Source organism: Phaethon aethereus, assembly GCF_964289735.1.
Source record: "Phaethon aethereus genome assembly, chromosome: 1".
NCBI lineage: Eukaryota > Metazoa > Chordata > Aves > Phaethontiformes > Phaethontidae > Phaethon > Phaethon aethereus.
Genome location: NC_138575.1, coordinates 102370806 through 102393696, shown reverse-complemented (window position 1 = coordinate 102393696; position 22891 = coordinate 102370806). Strand labels below are relative to the sequence as shown.

At 37.4% G+C, this 22891-nt stretch overlaps 1 protein-coding gene across 1 annotated transcript in view; it reads right to left on the bottom strand.

Moving 5' to 3' along the window:
* Positions 1-22891, bottom strand: part of EPHA6 (EPH receptor A6) — a gene marked incomplete at its 3' end in the record, with an annotated part of 529988 nt that overhangs the window by 254759 nt on the left and 252338 nt on the right. The window contains exons 4-5 of the mRNA XM_082011392.1: positions 9510-9665; positions 260-595 (exon numbers count right to left, since the gene is read on the bottom strand). Of these exons, the coding sequence (XP_081867518.1) occupies positions 260-595; positions 9510-9665 (492 nt within the window). The remainder of the gene's footprint in view (positions 1-259; positions 596-9509; positions 9666-22891) is intronic.

Genomic DNA, 22891 nt, shown 5'->3' with positions numbered 1-22891 from the left:
GTTAGTCTCAGGTAGTTAAAGCTTGCACGTAACTTTAAACAGGAAGATACATTTTTGTGCCCTGTGTATTGGCCTCGAGGGCCAACTGCCAAAAGCGTTTAATGCCCTTGTCAGCAGAAGCTGGAAGTCCTCACCAAAAGCACTTAAAAACGTGCAACAATCTGCAAAACATCCTAACTTGCAAGATGAAACAAAGCAGCCCCCCTGATAAGGACATAGATGACGGGCACAGTAGCAGACGCGCAGTGCTGGGACTTACCGTCTTGGTCTGTGGTAACCGTGATAGCTGTGAACTGCTTGGGAGAGAAACTCAGCTCCGAGACCCCATTGGTGGCTTCTATTTCGAAGGTGTAGTTCACGTGCGACACAAAGTCAAGCACTGTCACAGAGGAGTTGATGAGACCCGTGTGCCTGGGGATGAAACGGATACCCCCCCCACAAATCTCACACTGGCTGGTGTCCGACCCACATTTCTTACAGATGACACTGTAAGTGAGATCTTTTCTTCCTCCAGTATCACTCGGGGGACTCCATTCCAACATGAGAGCTGTTTCGTTAATGTTAAAAATCACATTCCTTGGAGCAGAAGGTGGCCCTGCAGAGAAGGAGGGGAAAGGCTGTTAAACAACAGTTGCCTATTTTGGAGGAAAAAAAAAAAAGAAAAAATATATTAGTCTTAAGGCAATTATTTGCAAATAGATGCTAAAGGAGTTACATTTCAATAACAAATTCAATGGAAAAATTAAAAATTATCTAAATACTTACAATTCTTGAAAATTAACCAGGAATAATAAATAGGTGAGATCATAAAAAAGCTGAATAATCTAAATAAATTAGAATTAATTCAGAAGTAATTTAAGGCAACATAAAAATGACTTGGGAATGTCAAATCTAGATTTGATAACACAAATGTGCACTAAATATCTCTTTATCTGGGGGATACTGGGGTAGAGCTTTAACCACAAAATGTATTTCCTTATTTTATGTCTAGTAATGTAGTTTTTTTGGATACTTATAATCTTTGATGTTTTATAAGAGCTCGTTTGAATAATAAATAAATAACAGCTTTGGTATAACTACAAGAGGTGAAATTATTTGTATTAGTTCTGCAGTGCCAGGTATTTTTCTATCCTTCACTGCTTATCCCCAGTGATTTCTCTGCTGTTGTTCATTAACAGAGTTAGGTGGCAACAAGCCAAGACTATTGGGCACGAGAGACAGTTTACAAGCTTTTTCTTTCCCACCTGGCACCTCATCAGCATCAGTATTAGAGTGAAGACATCAACCTTGCAAGCTAAAGATCTAAAAGGGTGGCTGCAAAGCAGGAAAAAAAAAAAAATTCTTGAAGACGGGGGAGGGATGCAAAGCTAGTAGCAGCAGGCAGAACACAGGAAAGCTCCCAGCTAGCAAGCAGGTGGTAAAACTCTCTTGTGTACTGTCAGATGAACCACGAGTGACCATTTCCCATGGATCCCACAACAGTCAAGGTACGTCCAACAAGTTTTAAGCTATCATGCTAACTTATTGTGTAGGATCACATGTAAATCATCTGAGGATTTATATATATGCTTCCACAGTCTGATGGAGGCTACCACCTAATCTTTCTTCAAATAAGAATTAATGAAAAGGTGAAGGAAAGGCAGAAATTATTAAAGGAAGTTTGAACAATCTTATCTCCTTTTCTTATTATATTCTCCTTCTTCCACTTAACATATTTCAACCAAGCACTTACAGACACATGGTTTTCCAAAACCATTTGTATACAGACCCAAAATACGCCCAAAAATTATGTAAGAAACACAGATTTGCCAAAATGCAAGGCCTTGTACTCTGGGTTTTGATATGTTAGATGACTATGGTAAACTCAGCTGGCGAGCTCTGGGGTTTTTTGAGCTGAATGAGTTGTATAAGCACTATACACTACACTCAGCTCTCAACGTAAAATCACAGTGCACATGTATTGTTTAGCCAATGGTTAGCAGCATTTTGAAAACTTTCAGCTTGCTTTGCAGCTTTTCATGACTTATATAACCTTCCAGCAAGATTTAAGTATAAAGTTTTGATTGAGATACTGTTCAAATTTTGAGTGAGCTTTTTGTTACTTCAGGGCCTCTCAAGCAGACTGAAAGACTATATGAAACACTTGCAAATGATACCAGCTAATTCTTACACAGAGTGTATTTCACCCAACAAACTGGGTGGCACAGTAAATCCGAGAGTCAGGTAATTAAAATATCCTAATGTCCTTTATAAAAACTTTAAGACAGTGAGAGAAGAATTAAACAAAGAAAATTATTGATCAACACTCTTGTAAATTCCAGTTCAACAACTTGTAACAAGGGCAAGACCTTGTGCCCAAAGGATGGTCAGATAAATGGTCAGAACTTTGCATTAGGAAGGAAGACAAAATCTCAGATCTCCTTCTAACGTTTTATGAATAAATTAGGATCTCAAAACTCAGAAAAAAAGATTTTAAAAATATACTGCTTTTTCCTAATCATTCAATTCTATGATTTCTTTTTTTTCCTTAAGATCTGCACTTAACTACAGCACTGATATGCTGATTTGATTTTCAAACTTTTAGCTATTTATTTGACTGACCAAAATGTAGTAATTTAGAAAATCAAGCCCATGACTGGTATTGAAATATGCACCTACAACTGAAATAAATACTTTTATTCAAGTTCTTAATTCCTGAAGATGACCTTGAATACTAAAATGGACTATAACAGAAAACATTAACATATCTCACATTTTACTAATATAAAAACTATATAGTACTAAAAAGCTATACAGTTGTACTTACACATAGCAGCAAGGATGAATACTAACTTTAACGAAGGGAGAGAGGCAATAATAGTTGCAGAAAAAAAGTCACTATTCACCAGCATTTATAATTTTTAAGTGATGCTATTTGTTTACTTCCATGGCATAAATGTGGATATAAAAGCTGGAATGCTTTTAAAGAGAGGATAAAAGTTTGTATGGTGTGGGAGGGATAATGTGCACTAATTAACATTAAGGTTTTCTGTGAACTGTAGTTGAACATTTGAGTTGCATTTTTCATTGTGGCATTTATTTGTATCTTTAAATAATTGAGACTATGTTTTCATTAAAATGATTTTTGCCTTAAAGTAAATGGTAAATTAGCTGCTGGATTTCAAGCACTTGATAATTAAAATATTTGGAGGTGTTACATTGCTTTGCATTTTTTTAGAAAGTTTAAAATATTTTGAATGTGTGAGTATTTATTTGTATATCTGTCTGTGCAGAGTTCATGGTTAGCAGCCAAAAAGCCCCAGACAGTAAAAATCAGTTATTTTTCAGCATATCATGGAATCATTTAGCTGAATGGTATGTGGCTCATTTGTACTGAAGATCAATATTTCTGGAACCTGTCAGATGAAAATTATTTTTGCAATTTGCAATTTTTATGGTCACAGTGAATATTTTGAGTATTTCCTTCCTGGTCTTTGACTGTGACCTTGTGGTAAGTCTAACACTGAAGTATTTGAAATAGTCTAATATGCAAGTATTTACAAATGTAACTTTTTAACAATGGGTAATTATATTGATATATCATTTTCTGATGGTGTGGCAACCAGAGACAAGGTACAGCTTTGAAGAAGCTGATGCAGTCCAAAAGCCCCGACAACCCTAGAGTGTCTCAGATTTACAAATCTCTATATTTCCCATAAAATTACTATGAGATTGATGGTTCTAGCTACTCTGGAAAACAGTCCTGAGATTGGAATAAACTAAAACTAGCACAGATTACTTCAGCTTCAATTCTTATTATTTATGTGCAGAAGGCAGGAATAATTATGTTTCCTCTAAAAACATGCTGTGACAATTAAATAATGACTGGTCTTAACAAATTCCCACTGTTAAAACCAAAGAGGAGTTTTAGGAATATGGAGGATGAGCCTTAATTCCACTTACATATGTGCATAACTTTAAGCGGATCAGTAATCCCCTTGAAATAATTAGCAATACTCATGCACTTAAAACTAAGCATGCGTGTAATTGCTCAAAGGATTGGAGCCAATGTTCTAAAACTAGCTTAAATTTAATCTTACATAAACTATAGATATTATGACAATGGGTCATCATACCTCAGGTTTTTTTTATGTTACTTTGTCAGCTTTGGCAGGCCAAAACAGGAATAAATGTGAATCTGGGCAATAGGGGAATTTTGTCTGGCTTTGTCAATTTTAATTTTCTAACAGATTTTTGTTGTACTGTATGTAGATGGCATCAGTAGAAGAACCAATACAGTAGATAAAATGCACTTTAAAAAAAATTTTTTTTATTTGACTAGAGAGTGAAGGTTGTTATATTCATGATTTGGGATTGTAAGAGAATCTCAATTGGAAGACAAAACATGAATTATTGTACATTCATATTTCAATGAATAGGGAGAACATTATCAATTATGTTAGGGGTGTTTGAAAGTATATGACTGTCCGCCTGAAAATACTGAAAAAAACCTCAGACACCCTTCATACTCAAGGCCCCTCATGCCAATTTGCATGACAATTAAATAGCTTTTTAATTGCTGTTAAATTATGCCAGTTAAACTGTGATTTCATGCGAATATTAAGCTGTAATGACATGCAGTGAATCATTTACTAAGATTTAGAACTTGGAACAAAGAGAGACAATTAATTCTAATCCTCAGATTCAGCTAAATTATGTGTCACTGGGCTTTTATGAATGTGGTCTGATTGCTTTGTTATCATTTATAAATTATACAAAGATTATTTGACACATTGGAAAAACTTGGCAGCAATAACCTTTCTGCAGATATCTGTGTGCAAAGCTCTCAGGGATTTCCTTATATTGATTTTTAAAGAAAACCAGTATATTGGTGAAAATGATGGATCCTCTCCTCACAGCAAAATTCATGACTTTGGATTTTATGCAAAAGAGTAAAACGCAGCTTGGATGGATGAGCACTAAAAAAAGTGCAGCTCTTCTGCTTCTTAGATGAAACACAGCTTGAGTGTGAGCAATGTCTTTTGCTTCATTTACAAATTATAATGTAAGAAGTACTTCTACACTCTCTGTGGAGTAGATGGGGATTGATGTCTTATGGAGAAGCAGGCCCACTCCAAAAGCAACAGCGCTGAGTTTGTGCCTCATGCGCTGCTTTGCACCTCACCTTGCTCTGTGTATCCTCTCCCTCTGTGAAGGTGAAGTGCATTTTGCCCTTTATGGAAGGAGAGAGAAGCAAACCCAATGCTGCTGAGGTTTAGCAAGGGCAGTGCAATACTGTAAACGCTACAGAGTGATGACTGTCTGGATAAAACTCTGTTTTTTTAAGTGAGATCTATCTGTTACCAACTATTGGACTCTTGGAAGTGTGTGCTGTTTGACTACTGAATTTACAACGGAAGGGCAAAATTAACCGTCATGTCTGAGAACACAAAGAATCAGCATTTGGCTGTGCCCCTTGAGTTCATAATTTTTTTTTTTATATACATAGATACATGTAGCATAGATAAGTAGTGTCATGATGTAGAATGGTGTATTACATTTTTTCATTTTCAGAAACACTTGCTCTGTTTCTGTGAGGCAGGCAGGAAGAATGGAAGCCAGTGACTGCAGACCAATAATCCAAGTATGAGTGTAATCATACAATGCAAACAAGTATATATATAAAAATAACAATAAAGGCAGTAGAGTCAAAGGCTTCAAGCATGCTGCTTGATTTTGCTGCTGGAATACAGTATTGTCTCTTAAAAACAGAGAATAGAGTTTGTGGCAGAGGTTATTGAACAGAGCATTAAGTTTGTTGGGTTCAAAATGGTTTAAGCATAACATGAAAAGAGACACAGTCAGACTTAGACACCCAATATAAGCCTGCCTGTCTTTGACCTTGAAACAATGGATCAATTTACCCAATTACATTATGGTGGGAAATGAGTTTATGTACAGAGTAATCAGACGGGGGATTAGATATGATGCTATTTGTTGCTCACTGTGTATGCAGAGATATCACTGATAGAGTACTCGCATATGGCAAAGATATACAATAAGGAGAAAGAGTAGCAGAAAGCGATTGATAACAAGTGCCAATCAAATAGAAAAAGGCTAGAGGAAAAAGATTAACAATATATCCTAATGTAATTTTCTTTCCTCTTAGTAGAATTAGAATTCTATTATGCTTTTCTGCAAAGTGCATGCTCTTACACAAAAGTTATATGAAGCAAAAATGGGAACTGTACAATTTTGGAAAACCATACAGTATGCACATTCACAGAATTAATGAAATTAGATTTGAAGCTCATCTTGAAAAAAGTAGATGTCTGAAGCTAAACTCTTAAATTCATAGTCTCTTAAATCAAGTTTCTTATTTTCCATAATGCTGCATATGCAAGTTTTTCCACTACTGAGGAAAAATTCTGGAGTACGGAATACTGTCTCACCCACTACAGGAATGAAAAGAGAGAAAGAATAAAATATCTACCTATCTTAGGCATATTGCTTTGCAGGACTTGGGTAAGCAAATAAAATAGGTATGAATACAATTGGTTCAAAATGTTTGAATATGAAGAAATTTGTAAGGGGAATCCACTATTCATTCTGTGTTTGATTCAAGAACAGCTCTCATTTTAAAAAGTCACAAGAAAAATTTATAATCTCTTACATCATATATCACATGTCAGGATACAAATTTGCAAATGAACATAAAAACTGCAAATCTGATCCAAAAGTGCTTGTGTAGAAAAGGCATTTTCCTACTGCACAGCTTTTTCTCTCTATTTAGTTAAATTGGCTCTTTTTTTTTCCTCTATCTTTTCAACTCCTTTTATTACAGTAAAGTACAACAGTTTCGAAGGAACAGTCTAAATTCTATTCTGTCTCATATCTGTAACTTTGTTTATTAAATTTAAATTAGCCACATCTGCACAGACCCACCAAAGGCAGTGAGGTTGTATTTATGACAGAAACATAATTTTAATAACTGAGAGCATAATTTGAAAGCAGTGGGGATAAAGATATCACTTAGGGAATAATTTGGCCTGCAGACTCTTCATTACTGATGATGTGCAAGAAGATAAGAACGCAGCCTGCCTGTAAAGAGTCTTGGCGTCATTTGCAGAGCTGATGATTAGTGAAATAATCATTGTCATAGGTATAAGATGAATACATGTGCTGCTACAGTCAATGAAGTACTGATACCTTGCAGTCTAGGCTGAATGAGAGGCAATGCATGGTGGCACTGAACAAAAAGCAAGGCAGAAACTAGAACGTGGTTCATTGTCCCCTTATTTCTTATTTCTCCCAAGTTGGGGTAAGACGGGGCACTGGCACTCTGTTGTGGTTGATTTCTTCACTGCCTCCACTCACTCGGTTGCTTTGGCTGACATCCTCAGCAGGAACGGAGAGGTCTGGCAGCAAGTCTTCCCTGATAGTTTTTGGCCAAAGCAGCTCTCAGCAACTCGCTTTTGTTGGGAAAGCACTGGGGTGTTGTAGGTACCTGCTCCCTGGTGCCACAGGGCTCTCATGTTCCTCCCTACCTTATCAATACTAATGGGTTTCAGGGCTTAAAATTGTGCCCTGAAAGATAATTGTGGAAACATAATGCCATGTGTGAGTCATTTTTTCAGAGAAGAACTGTCTTTTGGAGATGAAAAATCAATGACTTATAAATAATATGGAACCACATCTGCATAATGCATGAGTGAAACTGTCTTTCTAAGCGTGAAACTGTCAAGAGCGCCTGGGATGTGTGTTAGTTCTGTGGGTAAGTTTTTAACGGCCTATGCTTGGGGCATTCGTTTGACTGGAATTATTTGTAATCACCATTTTCCTGCAGGAAGTCTGGAACAACATCATTTATTCCCTCACATATTTTAGGCCAATCTTTTTGCACATGTGCCTTGCTCTAGAGTGAGCTGACAGTGTGTGCGTTGGATTGGGGTGCCTCTCTGAACCCTATGTTCCTTAAGTAGCTGGAGGCTGGGACTTACTCTTCCCCTCTGAAAAGCATATGGTTAGATTAGACAACTTTCTATTCAGTGCCTTGGATCTGAGGAATGCCATTTTTAGAGATCATCACTCCCCTTTAGTGGATGAACAAGGTCTTGGTCTATGTAATGACCTCAGGATCACAGAGTGCCTATTGACGTTGTATATCAGCTCCAAATTACCTGGTATATTCCCAGTTTACACAGTATAGTGCCACTTGGAGATACCAGCATGAGCACAGGAAGTAGTTCAATTCTGCTAGTAGTAGTTCAATTCTGTCAGCTTGGTTCTTTTTACATGGTGCTGCCTTACACCGTGTAAACATACCAAAATTATGATTACATGCTGATGGTTATCGTAAGAGTACTTTGTTTTTATGGTTTAATCTCTTAAGCTTTTTGAATACTTAGTCTGTTAAAATACTTCATGCATTTAATATGTTAATTTTTTTTAGAATTCTCTTAACAAGAGGACTGTGGCACAAAATGTACTAGAACCAAATCCTCCACCAAAAGAGCTAACAAAATGCTACACAGAAAACTAGGTATCTTAGAAAATTTTGCAAACAGATTTTAATCGTCTTTATTAAATAAGAGGATTTTGTATGTAAATATAGTATTCCACCCACAGATTTTTAAATGCTGCTGTTTGTTTACAGTTTTGAGATTAAAGAGATATAGTGGCTTTATAATCAATAAATGAATCCAAATAAGTAATGAACCACATATGAAAATCTATGAGAAATATTTTATTAAGTGAAAAGAAAATTTATGCTTTCTGTTTCTAGACATGAACACATTGATCAAAGTAATAAAAATCTCTTCTCAGTCAGAATTTCTGCCCCTAGATTGCTGGGCATCAGTTTTGTCTTAATGACATTTAGGTTAGTCAAAAATCACAAAATGTTATAATTAAAAAATTATTAAAAGCTAAAGAATTTTCACTATCATAGTTGTATAAGAGGGAATAACTCTCTGTTGAAAGAAGATGATATGCAAGTGGGTTTAATTATATCTCCTTTTGATTGGATACATCTTTTTTTCTTTTTTTTATGATTTTCTTGTCCTTTTTTGAAGAGTTTAGTTTTTATTCAATTGTGTTGGGATGATATCTGTCTTACAGTTTTCCTTTAAATCTGGGGACACAGCAGAGTACATCATAGAAGTTTTTTTTCTTTACATGACTCCTCAGTTTTTTGGAAGTTTTTGTACAAGCATATTTTCATGTATTTAAAACACACACTAGTAGTTAAAATTGAACATTATTATCTATGTGACAATGAGTACATACCTCGTATTATCTCTCGGAACTACAAGTTAAAAAGTCACCAAACTAAGAAACATGTATTTTTTAGGGATGTCTAGACTAAATAGAAATATGCTGTTTGAATTTTTATTTTAAAAATCTCTTTTGGTTACCTTGAATGGAATTCTTTGTAAAATGTACAAACTCATAATTTTTTAAAAATACAAAAATAAATAAATGAGGCACAGGAGAAAAGAATTGCAGACACCGGTATTGATCAGACTTACGGGTACATGCCATAGTTGGTGGGTCCTTCTCAGCTCTGAAGTAACCCTTCTCACACTGACAGACAGAAGTTGCTTCTACGTAAGTCAAACTGTGTGGAGGACACTTGGAGCACTTTACATTTCCAGCAAATGCTTTATAGAATCCAGGCCTGCAAGCTGCAAAACAAGAACATAAGTTTCATTAATAGAAGCAAGTTTTGGTCATAAGTAAAATCTGTTCCATGCAGTTATAATGCACCTTCTTTCCTTTCCAACCTAGATATATATGCTATTTTGATCATACAATTCTTCATGGTTTTTATTTTGCTATCTGGACTTAAAAATATAAATCTATTTTTTGTCTATAATGGGAAATCATTAAAAGAGACAGCTTCCAAATTTACAGACAGTCCTCATGGCTGCCTGAGATTGTTATCTAGACAACTTCAATAACATCACTATACAAAAGCACATTATCTGTGTTTTATGTAGGTTCCATCTGTCATCTTATCCACCAAACCTATTTATATGGCTTCCTTATTTAAGTAATGGAGACTCGCAATGCTTAATATGTTTACCCTCACAACACCTTAATGAGACAAGGATGACATCCCTGTATATTTATAGCTAGGTCTGACTTGCCTACAGTCCCTGAGAAGCCTCTGGCAGAAGGGCCACATCAGCTGGGTCCTCTGCATCCTGTTGGCGTGAGAGGCTGGGAGGTGCTGCTACAACCACCTTCAGAGATGTGGGGAGGAGATGCCGATACCCTCTAGCACAAAATACCGCAAGCCTAAGGCCACTCTTAATTGTGTCAGGGAACAACCCGGATAGCAGCTGCCCTGGGGTTGGGGGATGTCGCGAGGGTCAGAGCTCACCACTTGGAGCAGGGGTCCCTGCTGTTCTTAACCACAGCACAACATTACGTGCCTTTTTGTTGGCCTTTAAAGCAGAAACAATTTGTTAAAATAAAGCTTATCATAAATCTGCCACGTATGCATTCTGGCATATTATTTGCATATTATTTTAAAACCATCCTCAAGACTTCATCACACATGTTTAAACAGAGATTTCTCTCTTCCTCCTGCCAGCTACCACATTTACACATGCCAGCATGTATTGCAGTTACTGTCTTCTGGCTTCCCAATCCGAAAACAGAACTGAAACAAATGAAAGAGCAACTCAAACATGTATAGACTGTACAGACTCATATTCCTTCTGACTCCTCCAGCAGTATAATGGAAACCATTGCTATAAATATCATTTCGAAGATCCATGTGGCTTTTTTTCATTTTGACATATTCAAGACTATTTTCTTTACATTGCTGGAGGAACTAGGCAGTATTTCCTTCTCTTGTAATAAGACAAAATAACAATATTAAAATTAGGTGTTCTTTAAAAAGTACCTAAAAGTATGCATTTATGGATTCACTGTCAGCTCATATTAAGTGAGTTACTGTCTAGCTCATAGATAACATATACACAGATCAGTTTTCCTTCTGATTCCAAAGGACTTGCTTGATATAAAAAGCAATTTCACTAGTTTCTGAGGGGAAAGGAGTGAGAAGATGGGACTGAAAAAGATAACCGTTGATTGCTTATCAGAATCGAATAGCCCATTTTTTCAAATGTAATTTTAAGAGCTTAATTTTGACCCAACAATTTCAGCAGTTCTCCTCCCAGTGTGTTCTTCTGACTTTGCTGAATAGACATTAGGGAGGAATCCTGCACTGCTGTCACTGATGGGGGGGGTGGGGGGGGAGGAAAAGTATTTCTGGTGTTAGATGTAAGAGGGGTGGGAACAGCAGGGATTTTCCCCTTGAAAGAAGGCTACTGGGCTGATACAATCGTGATTATAGTGAGTGGTAATTTTCTACTGATTGGAAAGACAGCAGGTTTAGTGCATGGAAGAAGGCAGCATTGTAGATATAGGCTGTAGGGAGGAAAGGAAGGAAAGGAAGGAAGGGAAGGAAGGGAAGGAAGAGAAGGAAAGGAGGAAGGGAGGGAGGGAGGAAGGGAGGGAGGGAGGGAGGGAGGGAGGGAGGAAGGAAGGAAGGAAGGAAGGAAGGAAGGAAGGAAGGAAGGAAGGAAGGAAGGAAGGAAGGAAGGAAGGAAGGAAGGAAGGAAGGAAGGAAGGAAGGAAGGAAGGAAGGAAGGAAGGAAGGAAGGAAGGAAGGAAGGAAGGAAGGAAGGAAGGAAGGAAGGAAGGAAGGAAGGAAGGAAGGAAGGAAGGAAGGAAGGAAGGAAAAGAGGAGCTAAGGAAAAATTGAAGAAGGGTGTTACGTTTGCCTACACTTTTCTTCTTTTCTCGTGCCCAAATCGTGCCCTGGCTTATCTGAGGATAAATACTAAATTCTTGCTTTTAGTAGCTACCTTTCATACACATGGTGTGATACAAAGAAGTTTGTGATTAAAGAGTCAGCAATTCCAGGTTATATTTTCAGTCAAAGCAAAATGAGTGCTCTTTAAAATCCTTACTACTTCTGAAATTCATGTCTGTCAGTTCTGAAATCATTCTTCCTTTCCTTCTGTCCCACAAATGACAAACTGCTTTGGATCAAAGGAAACATAGCATTCGCTTTCAAGAGAAATATTTTGTTTATCATTTCAAGCAATCCACTATTCCAAAATAAAACTTGAGAAGACGACTCATTTCCAGTTTAAAAAAGTAAATGTTTTATTCTGAAATGGTATTCTGTAATGTATTTAAAGCAATTATGGTTTTGATCTGGTATATCTCTTAAAAGAAAGCACATACATACTTGTGGAAAAGATGAGGAAAAAATAATGGATAAATAAGTGGAGAATTTTACTTCTTTTGAAGACAACTCAAATGCATTTATCCATTAAGCAGGTATGTACAACAAATTCTGAGGCAGAGGAAGGTATCAGGGAAGCTTTTCTATGGATAAGTTTATAAAGCTATTGATAACCTGCCTCCCCCCAAAAAATGTAGAATCACACAACCATGATTATTGGATACTTTCAAATAAAAACCAGACCTTCATAACCAAGATAAAATAACACAAGCTGAAAACACCCAAATGATCTTATATATACCACAAGCGTGGTATAAGTCAACTCTCTGCATAACTCAGTGCTGATTGCCAACATTCAAGGTGAAAGAAAATAAACTGTTACTCTACCAAAATCAATGAATATGCAGCACGAATCTGAAATACAGCACTTCAGCTGCTGTATATATCTAAGCTTAGATTCTGCTAACAAATATTGTGTTTCAGTGGCACAATTAACAAAAACAATTGCTAAGTTTACTATTTTCCACAGAAAATTTGCAAGCACTAGAGTTACTACCCAGGTTTTTAAAAGCTCATTTAGGAAATGCCTCAAATGCTATGATTTCAGAGACATGTCTCCCTCTAAAGAAAAGAAGAATCTCTCCTGTTCTTTGGCCTTGGGTGTCTTTGTAGAGCTTAATGTTGTATAAGGCCACTGTAAGCCAACTATAGCTCACAGCAATTCCAACTAAAATTTACAGGAAAATTGCACAAAGTCATCAATGGTACATGCATTACATTGTAATTTCTGACTTACATATAACAATTTGTAAAACTGGGGTTTGTAAATGTTCTGCTATGAGATTGCAGGTTGCATACTGCATGTAAACCCTGTGTGGGACTGCAGGTTGGGATACCAAACCATACACAAGCACTAGATGTTGTATTCAACTTCAAAGTCCTAAAGTCACGTGCTATCTAAAATACTGATTACGATATGACTCTGTAAAGGGATTAATCAATAGGCTTACTTACCTGCTTAATTTTAACCAAGTTCCTCAGATTTTGCCTAGCTTTCTACTATTTCTACTGTTTATTCTCCTGTGGTGGTTTCAGACAGACAAAATTACCTAGTGTACAAACTACCTGATGGGCAAATCAGAAATTCAGAAACTTTTAATTGTAAGCGTGTTGTGGTTTTGTATTTGGAGAAGGAAATGTGCTGGTTTTGGCTGGGATAGAGTTAATTTTCTTCATAGTGGCTATGAGGCCATGTTTTGGATTTGTGCTGGAAACAGTGCTGATGACGCAGGGATGTTTCGTTACCACTGAGCAGTGCTTACACAGGGTCAAGGCCTTTTCTGCTTCTCACCCCTCCCCACCAGTGAGGAGGCTGGGGGTGCACAAGAAGTTGGGAGGGGACACAGCCGGGACAGCTGACCCCAAATGACCAAAGGGATATTCCATAACATATGACGTCATGCTCAGCAATAAAAGCTGGGGGAAGAAGAAGGAAGTGAGGGACGTTTGGAGATACGGTGTTTTGTCTTCCTGAGTCACTGTTATGTGTGATGGAGCCCTACTTTCCTGGAGATGGCTGAACACCTGCCTGCTGATGGGAAGTGGTGAATTAATTCCTTGTTTTGCTTTTCTTGTGCATGCAGCTTTTGCTTTACCTATTAAACTCTCTTTACCTCAAGCCATGAATTTTCTCACTTTTGCTCTTCTGACTCTCTCCCCCATATCCCACAGAGAGGGAGTGAGCGAGCTGCCGTGTGGTGCTTGGTTGTTGGCTGGGCTTAAACACGACAGGAAAAAAGGCATCTTTCCCATGCAAAATCATACCCAATGTAAATACATTACAAGTGAGTTAAAAGTTTGTTCCAGGTGTTTATGTATTCAGTAAGTTTCATTTTGTCTGGGTTAATATATAGTATTTTCAAAGTGTTTGTCATAACATTTTCTTCACTCAGCTAATAGTTATTGCATCTACCATTTTCACAAATTATTTGTGCATATATCAGCGTAAACTAAAATTTAAACTATGAAAAGCTGCTGTCTGAAAAATCTTCTAATGATGACTATTCAAAAAAACCTAAAGTTTTTTTTTATCTTTGTTACCACACATAATCTTTTTCTAACTTCTAAATCACTGGAAGGCATCTTGTTTTCCCTAATGTTATCTAACATAAGTGACTTTGTGACTTCCTAATTATATGAACTGTATGAGATGTGACTTTTGTAAAGCCTGGGGGAAGATATTATATTGTCTTAATGGTTAAGTAATTAGCAGGGTATCTGAATGAACAATTCAAAGACACTAAAGTTTTCTCCAAAGAGATACCAGAGAAGCACTGATAATTTAATTGGCTTCATAAAAGATAACACATCTATAAATGTGCTTTACTACAGCCTTATCAGGATTTGACTATGAGGTTTTTAAACTATAGAAATTCTGTAATTAATATCATTTTCCTTATTTAATATTTAATGTATGACATTTAATTTTGTTTGTATTATACATAGATGCATACAAAGAGAAGTTAACACTATGCAGAGATCTGGTGAACTCCTAAAGAAAGTATTCATGGCTTGCTAGTCTCCCAGCCTGGGCAGAGAATGGGAGAAGGCATTTATCAAGCAGTCACAAAGCAGTTTAGCACTGTTGATGCTATTTGCAGAAATATTGAAGCAGACTGGAAAAACTTTAGAGGTGCATTGTACACTGGAGCCCAAAGACACTTATCTTACCAAATAAGATGAGATATGATCTTAGCTGTTCCAAACAGGAACACGTGTGGCGCAAGATGGTGTGGGAAGCTGCCCTTCCGAATGGTCAGTCTATGGCCATTACCACCCCTAAGGGCCGGAAGCGCATTCCCGTGCCAGGGCTTTGGCTGCTGGGGCTCAGGGCCAGCTCAGAGTCGGTGCAGCCGAGGGTGGCCCCATCCCACTGGGGCCATGGGGAAAGGCTCCTCGGCTGTGAGGCTGACCGCCACCTGTGGGAGCTGCTTTCGGCTGAGGGCTTGATCCCTGCCTAGGCTGCAGCTCCGCCATGTCACAGCCCTGGCCTGCCTAGCCATGGGGCCTGCTGAGCGAGGCCCACCTGTGGACCAACATCCTGGCCCAGTCCACCACCAAAGGCCCAAGGTGGTGCAACAGGCCCTGCCTGGCGGCCCCCGAGGTTCTCGCCCCCATGGTGCCCCAACAACCTAAACCAATAGCTGGATATATATCACAGCAAGCGCAGAGAACGCCATACTTCACTGAGATCCCTCTGGGAAACCGGACATGTATCCAACCCCAGGGGAAGGCAACCGAAGGCTGACCTGTGCGTAGGCTGGCGGGCCGTAGGCCCTGGTCTTGCGGCATTATTCAGGCAGTGAGGAGTGAGGGCTTCATCCCGTGTTGGATGTGCCAGTATTTTTAAGGACTTTTGAATTACCCAGTTCAGTAAATAAGGTCATGGGTCAGTTACTACAAAATACAGTTGTGGACTTTCTTGCAAAAGAGTCTTTGCTGCTCAAGACTGCTATGGCCATTAAGTTCTTCCCCAGCTTGAGGGGCGGGGTATGATGTATAGACAGGAAATCTGAAAAATGCAAACAGGGTGCTCATCTTTGTGGTCATAAACCTTGATGCTTTAAAAAAAGAGGGCATTTTCACTGCTCTGTGGGAGCATGTCATTGTGAAAGAAATAAATTGATTCCAGTTTTCAGTTGTTTCAGTTTTACATCATCTGAATTGGTCATTATCAAGTTAGTTGACATAAGAGGAGTCCAAAGGAAACTTAGGAGCAACTTTTAGGTATGTCTGACACTTGTTGGTCTGCGTGTGTAAAACATTTCTCATGAAAGTGGGATTTTTATAGCTTGCTGAGAACTCATCAAACAGATTAAAATAGAAGAGACTATGTTGTCATTTACAATGAATGGCAACCATCAGTAGCTGTGGAAGAGGTGTTTTAATCTTTCTGAAACACATAATTTTCTATGCTTTTCCACCTCATACATTTTTTTAAATTGCTTACTGAAACCCGCTAATGCACTACAAGACTGACATCTTTCATATTCGTTATGTTCTGTCAATATATAATTATTCAAATTTTAAAGTCCTCTTACCCCTCTGATATCTCATCACTTTATAAAATGGGCAATCTAATAAGGCCTGTTCTGTTCTACCACTGTGCAGAAACAAGGAAATAAAATATTACTTTAACCAATTTATATTTTAGTAAAAGTACACGGAAAAGAACAAAGAACTATATAGAAATAAACAAGAGAAAAGAATGTAATAAAAGATGCACGTTGTGTATTACAAAAGGCAGAATATGATCACAAAGTCAAGATTAGGATGTTACAGAAGAAGGACAATGAAGTTATGATGACAACCTTTGAATGTGAGTACTATCTGATTAAGTAATCACATGTCTTTTCTTTCTTCACATGGTCATTGTTTTATTCAGGTCATGAATGGACTGTGAGAAAAGAGAGGGGATTCACTCTGGGTCATGTTCAAACATGAGGAGGAGTTGCTAGGTACATGAGCCATCATGAAGAACCCGTTGGAGGAAGACCAGCCATAATAGATTATAAATTACGGAACAGGCTGGTTAGTTGAAATCACAAGAATAAAAGACATCATGTATCAAGAAAGCAAGAGACTAGTTTTGTTCAGTTCCTACAGATGGTAAGGAGGGGACAACAGACACCCCTAGGAAACTTAGTGACAGAATGACCAACTTTTGGGGGACAATAGACTGATTTTCCTTTTTTTTTTTTTGCAGTAAATTTGATGGATTGTATTTCCATGTGCTTTGATACGCACTTAAATACATCTGTGTTTGTATGCTCCAGTCAATCTCTTCTCTTGACAATATCTTCTGCTCTCTAATATTTCTATTCTCTGACCTGGAGAACAGATATGAGCATTACTCACATCCTTGACTTTGGAGAGGAACAAGGGAGACAAACGAAAAAGAGGCAGGTATAAGGCTGCTTCCTCAAATATATCTACATAATGAAGATAGGTAAATGAAATTAATTGTTCTTTCTCTTTGTGACAATTCTTTTTTTCCCCCAGAAAAATGGGGGAATGTCCAGATGGGACAGCTCACCCAGGCTGGCCAGAGAGATATTCCCCACCATATAACACCATGCCCAGTACATAAACTGGAGTTAGCCGCGGGGTGGGAATCGCTGCTCGGGGACAGGCTATTGATCACTGGGTGGTGAGCAATCGCTGTACTGGGCATCACTTTTCTTGTACATTCCTCTGTTGGTATTATTACTGTTGTTATCATTGTTGTTTCCTTCTCTCTTGCGGTCCTATTAAACTGTTTTTATCTCAACCCGTGAGTTTTTCCCAATTCTCTCTCCTGTCCCACTGGGGGAGGTGGGATTGAGCGAGCGGCTGCGTGGTGCTTAACTGCTGGCTGGGGCTAAACCACAACACCCAGTGACTCACTTTCTGTCATTCCCATATTTCAATATTTTATTGAGGTTTTTTCTTAAAATGATTAGAAGAAATAACAAAAGAGATAATTGGTATATATCAAACAGTATTTTCAGTTCACATCAATGCAGTTTTTCTCTGTATAAAACGTTAGTTGCAATACAATAACTTAAGCAATGATTCAGGTCACATACCCCGTTTTTAAAGAATCTGTGGTTTATCCAAAAAATTCACACAGACAAGGAGAACAATCAATGACATTAATTTTATCACTGCCTGTCATATTATATACAATTCAATAGCGCATCAAAGAGCTGGGATCTGTACTACCCAGCACAGGTGTATACTATTCTGCACTTCTTAAGGTGCTTTGTCAGCTGCTTCTCAAAGACTTTTAAGTTGGCAATTAAAGACTTCTGATAACAACAAAGAGAAACACCTTGTTTGCTACTGAGGTGACTCAAATAGCTTTTGCAGTGTGAAAACAAACTGTCTTATAGAACTTTGCTTTTCACATACAGAGCAATAATTACTCAGTGACTTAAGCTGCTTTTCGTATTTGTTGTGGTTTAACCCCAGCCAGCAATTGAGCACCACGCAGCTGCTCGCTCACTCTCCCCTGGTGGGATGGTGGAAAGAATTGGAAGAGTAAAAGTGAAAAAACTCATGGGTTGAGATAAGAACAGTTTAATAATTGAAATAAAATAAAATAGTAATAATAATGATAAAAGAACACACAGAGCAAGTGATACGTGATGCAATTGCTCACCATTCACCAACCAACACCCCGCCAGTCCCCTGGCCAGCTTTCCCCTAGTTTATATACTGAGCATGACATTGTATGGCATGGAATATTCCTTCGGCCAGTTTGGGTCAGCTGTCCTGGCTGTGCCCCCTCCCAGCTTCTTGCGCGTCTCCAGCCTTCTTAGTCAATAGAGCACGAGAAGCTGAAAAGTCCTTGAGTTAGTGTAAACACTGCTTAGCAACAACTAAAACATCAGTGTGTTATCAACATTATTCTCATACTAAATCCAAAACATAGCTCTATACCAGCTACTAGGAAGAAAATTAATTCTACCCCAGCTGAAACCAGGACAGTATTGCTGCTGGAGACTACCATTGCCTAGTAATAAAAGGATTTTGAAAGATCTGTGAGGAAGACTGTGTATCCATATCCTGGCTCCCCTTCATTTACAGGCAAGATGGAGACAAGGTACAGGAATAATACATGTAACTGGTGCTCTTTTCTTTGTTAATCACAAGGAGAACGATACTTTGACAGGTTGCCTACCCATTGTATTTGTTACCTTATTTATAGATTTTTCCTGTAGATGTATATTTTACATTGTTAACCTCTTCTTTAAAAAATCTTGACTAAGGACTGATTTATGTAGTTTCAAAAAAATAAAAAAGAGCATTCTAAGCACTTTCATATAGACTAGAATTTAAGAGTATGATTCTAAATGTATAGGTACTACTCAAAGAAAGAGATGGAAAATGTTTTCAATACTGATAAAACTTTGTTTTTCACTTAATTCTTAGAACTAGCTGAATTATTTTTTCCAAAACTAATATAGCAAATGAAATTTACTACTACAACAGGAAGATGGCAGGTAAGAATGTTTCAGCACGAATGAATACAAAATTGGCAAAATTATAAGCAGCTGAAAAGAGGCTCATTTGACTGGAAATATCAAGCATTGAAACTACAGATCAAGACCATATCCATAAAAATAAGAGCTACACTGCTTCACAGAAGATCTGCAACCTTTTAAAATTACCCCTTAACCACATTTTATAAACTGTACTGATGAGTCAATGCAGTTAATTTTTTAGGGAAAGTTGCTATATTGCAACTTACTGCAACTTAACTTGTGTGTGTGTTTAGCTCGGATATATCTTCCTAAAGGGGGACCCAGAGATGACTGTACAGTTTCATTTTGTTAGGTCCTTTTATGTATGCCCGTATAAGCTCCAACACTGAAAAGCAAACTTGGGCTAAAATCAAAACAAAAGCAGACCTTCCTGCACAGTTCAGGGCAATGCAGTGCTGGTGTAATCGGCAGAAGTTACTCATTGAGTCCCAAAATCTGTCCGCAGCAGCTGTGAAAACTCTTCATTTTGAAGTATACTTGTAGGAATGCATTTTATTGCTTTTTAATCATTGTTCCATTATTGCAAAGCTGTATTTTTAAGAAAATGCTTTCTTCATTCCTTCAGCCCTGTCCAGTAAAAAGCTGGTATCTGAGTGACCTGCAGCAACGTCAATGCCAAGGAGTGTTCTGCACCTACGCAAATCCTGAAAACCGAAATACTAGATAATCAGCTGTAATAGTCAACACCTCAGCATCTTTGCTGCAGAGTATCTTTAGGGTAGAAGTAGTATGCCTCTACTCAGCTGCCCTGGCTTCTTTGTAAACTGGTAACAGAAAGGACCAAAAAGGAGGAGCATACTTCAGTAGCCGGCACTACTCAGGAAAGCTCACTGGCACGTGTCAGAATAGTGGAGAGAATGCTTGAATCTCCAGGTAAACTTTAATAATTTCTATTTAATGTGTTTAGTTCACTGCAGGTGCACAAGCGAAATGGAAGAATTTGCGCACTGTAAAGTGAGGGGAGCATGTCTACTCCTATGCGATGAATGTTGCAGTGGTATATCCCTCCTCACATTTTTGAAGAGGACAGATTCTTCTGTAGGTTTCTTTACCATTTCCAAAAATAAAAGAAGGAAACTGTTGCTGCTGTAGCAAAGCAATATGAAAATCAAGAAAATCTGTTAGACCAAAGAAAACCATATCATAATGCACATAGGGAGTAGTTTATTTAACAGTGCTGGGAGCTGTTCAGCATGTCAAATTGCTTTTCATAAAGGGAAGCTGAAATAGTGGTTAGGCTACAGTTGTAGCTGGAAGGGCTTTTGGGGGGAGGGATAAGGCAGGAGTGTGGTAAGTTTCTCAACACTGCAGTGAACACTACAAAAGAGAAGTCTAAAAAACAGCAGTAAGAAATATTATTTATTACAACTGTGGAAGGGACCAGTTGTGATTAGACTGTATCAAATATTTCGTTCTGAAAGAGGAAGAAATGATCTGCAGACATCAGGTCCATTTTGTGGCTAGTTCCTTTTGCACATTATCTATTGCTATATCATAAAAGTTAAAGCAGCATTTTTACAAAGAGGTACTCATTCGTGTATCTTTCGTGATCCCAATGAATGCAAACCCACAGCAGATGATTGCTCTGCAGTGCTGGTGCTAGTATAGGGGCTGAATAAATGGTCAAGCCCATTTAAGCTATAGCCTCCTCTTTTTCTTCTTTTTTTCCCTCTGTTGTCACAATGATCGTAAAAAGATGGATCCCCCAATTCAGTCGCATGGCTAGCTTTGTTGTCTCATTTAAGTAAGTATCTGTTAAATTGTTTGTAAGGTTTTCCCCAGTATCATAAATACATTCAGGTAGTGGTCAATGTGGTGTTGGTTTCCAAAAAGATTTTTCTGTATTGGAATATTAAAAAAGAACACTCTCAGAGTGGTGATAAGAATTATAAAATTGTCATCTCTGGATCTGAGCATAATAATTAAATTCTAGAAAAATACCTCCTGCTATCAGAAAGTTTCAAAGTGCTTCCTCCCAGATAGTTTACAAAATTTAAAGTGCTTTCTTACTAGATATATGTGTGAAAATTTTTTATATAGAGAGAGCAGTTTGTCAATCTTATGATATCCTTTTTCAAATGCTACCATATACATGTGATTCTGTAAGGTTTCAACTTTTGACAAGTGCCAAAACTTTCAGCCTGCTACTTGTAGCAATGACATTTGTTGACTGGCATCATGTCAGACTGATTTTCTGTGTAGGGATAGTAAGTTACCAGCACACTTCTCAAATAATTAATGGCACTTGGCTTCATGCCTCAGAACACACTCAAGGTGTACACTGAAAGCCTACTAAAGCTCTCCCTGACATGACTTATTACTTTATTACAACACTGTAGAACAGCTTTCTAGAGAAGGCATACCTTGAAGGAACGTAATAATCTTACAGGCAGTTGTTAACAATAAAAACTTGAAGAATAGTACAGTCACTATTTACAAGGATACCATTTCTTGTTATGGCCTTATTATAAGACTGTAGTTTTTAATGATTTAAGATTTCAATGCTCATTTTTGTGTTCACAATTTTCACAAACCAATTGTTTTTTTAATAAATCAGCTAAAACTATGCAATTCTTTTTTTCTCTGTGTAACTGTCTCTTTTACAATATTATAATTAGAAAGAAATCATAGCAATGAGAGTACAATCTAACCCACTTTAAGAAATACTTTATATCATCTAATTTTTAAAACGAGAGGCTTGAAAATATGCTTACATTTTTAATTATGGTTACCAAGATAGCACATTCAAGTAAGGATTTGTATGTGCAATTTATTTAAGTTCCTGCTCTATCTGCATGTACAAGTCAGGAGTTTGTGCACACAAGCAAAATTACTGTAATCATGGGGAATATATAAATGCCCAGAACAGACAGGTAATTGTACAGGTGTGCAATTTCAGATGCAAAGAATGCTGAATTGTTCTTATAAAATCAGGCATTTGGTTTTTAAAACAGAGTCTGTTTTGATGTGTTTGTAGAAAAACTCACAAGCTTGATTTTCAAACACACCAAATCATGATTAGCGACTCCCAAACTATCTCAGCTCTGATTTATCACATTCAGAAACACTGAAAATGAAGTTCTCATGCTTCTCATGCTCATGGAACCAAACAAAATTTTCTTTTCTATTATCTCTGAGTGCTTTCAAGTTACAGGAAATTAATCTTCTTGGTTATTAAAAATTATTTCAAACACATCTTTGTATCTTCTACATTACTGTACTAAATATCACATAATTTTATGCTATCATTATTGTAAGTCATGGAGTAACACAATGTGATGCTTCTGAATAAAGTCAAATTTCATGTCAGCAACATACAATATTCAAATACTGATCACCAACCTGTCTGTTAATGTATCACATAAAATGATTTCAATAAAGCTTACCAACATGCAGTCCATACATTATACTATGGAATTTCTCCATCCATTTAAATGTCCTGTTTATGTCCATATCTAATACAAGTAGATGATATTTTAGACTAAAAGAACTGTATGTTGTGTTTAATTTCTGTTTTTTAAAATTATTTATTTATTTATTTTCTACACAAGTGGTG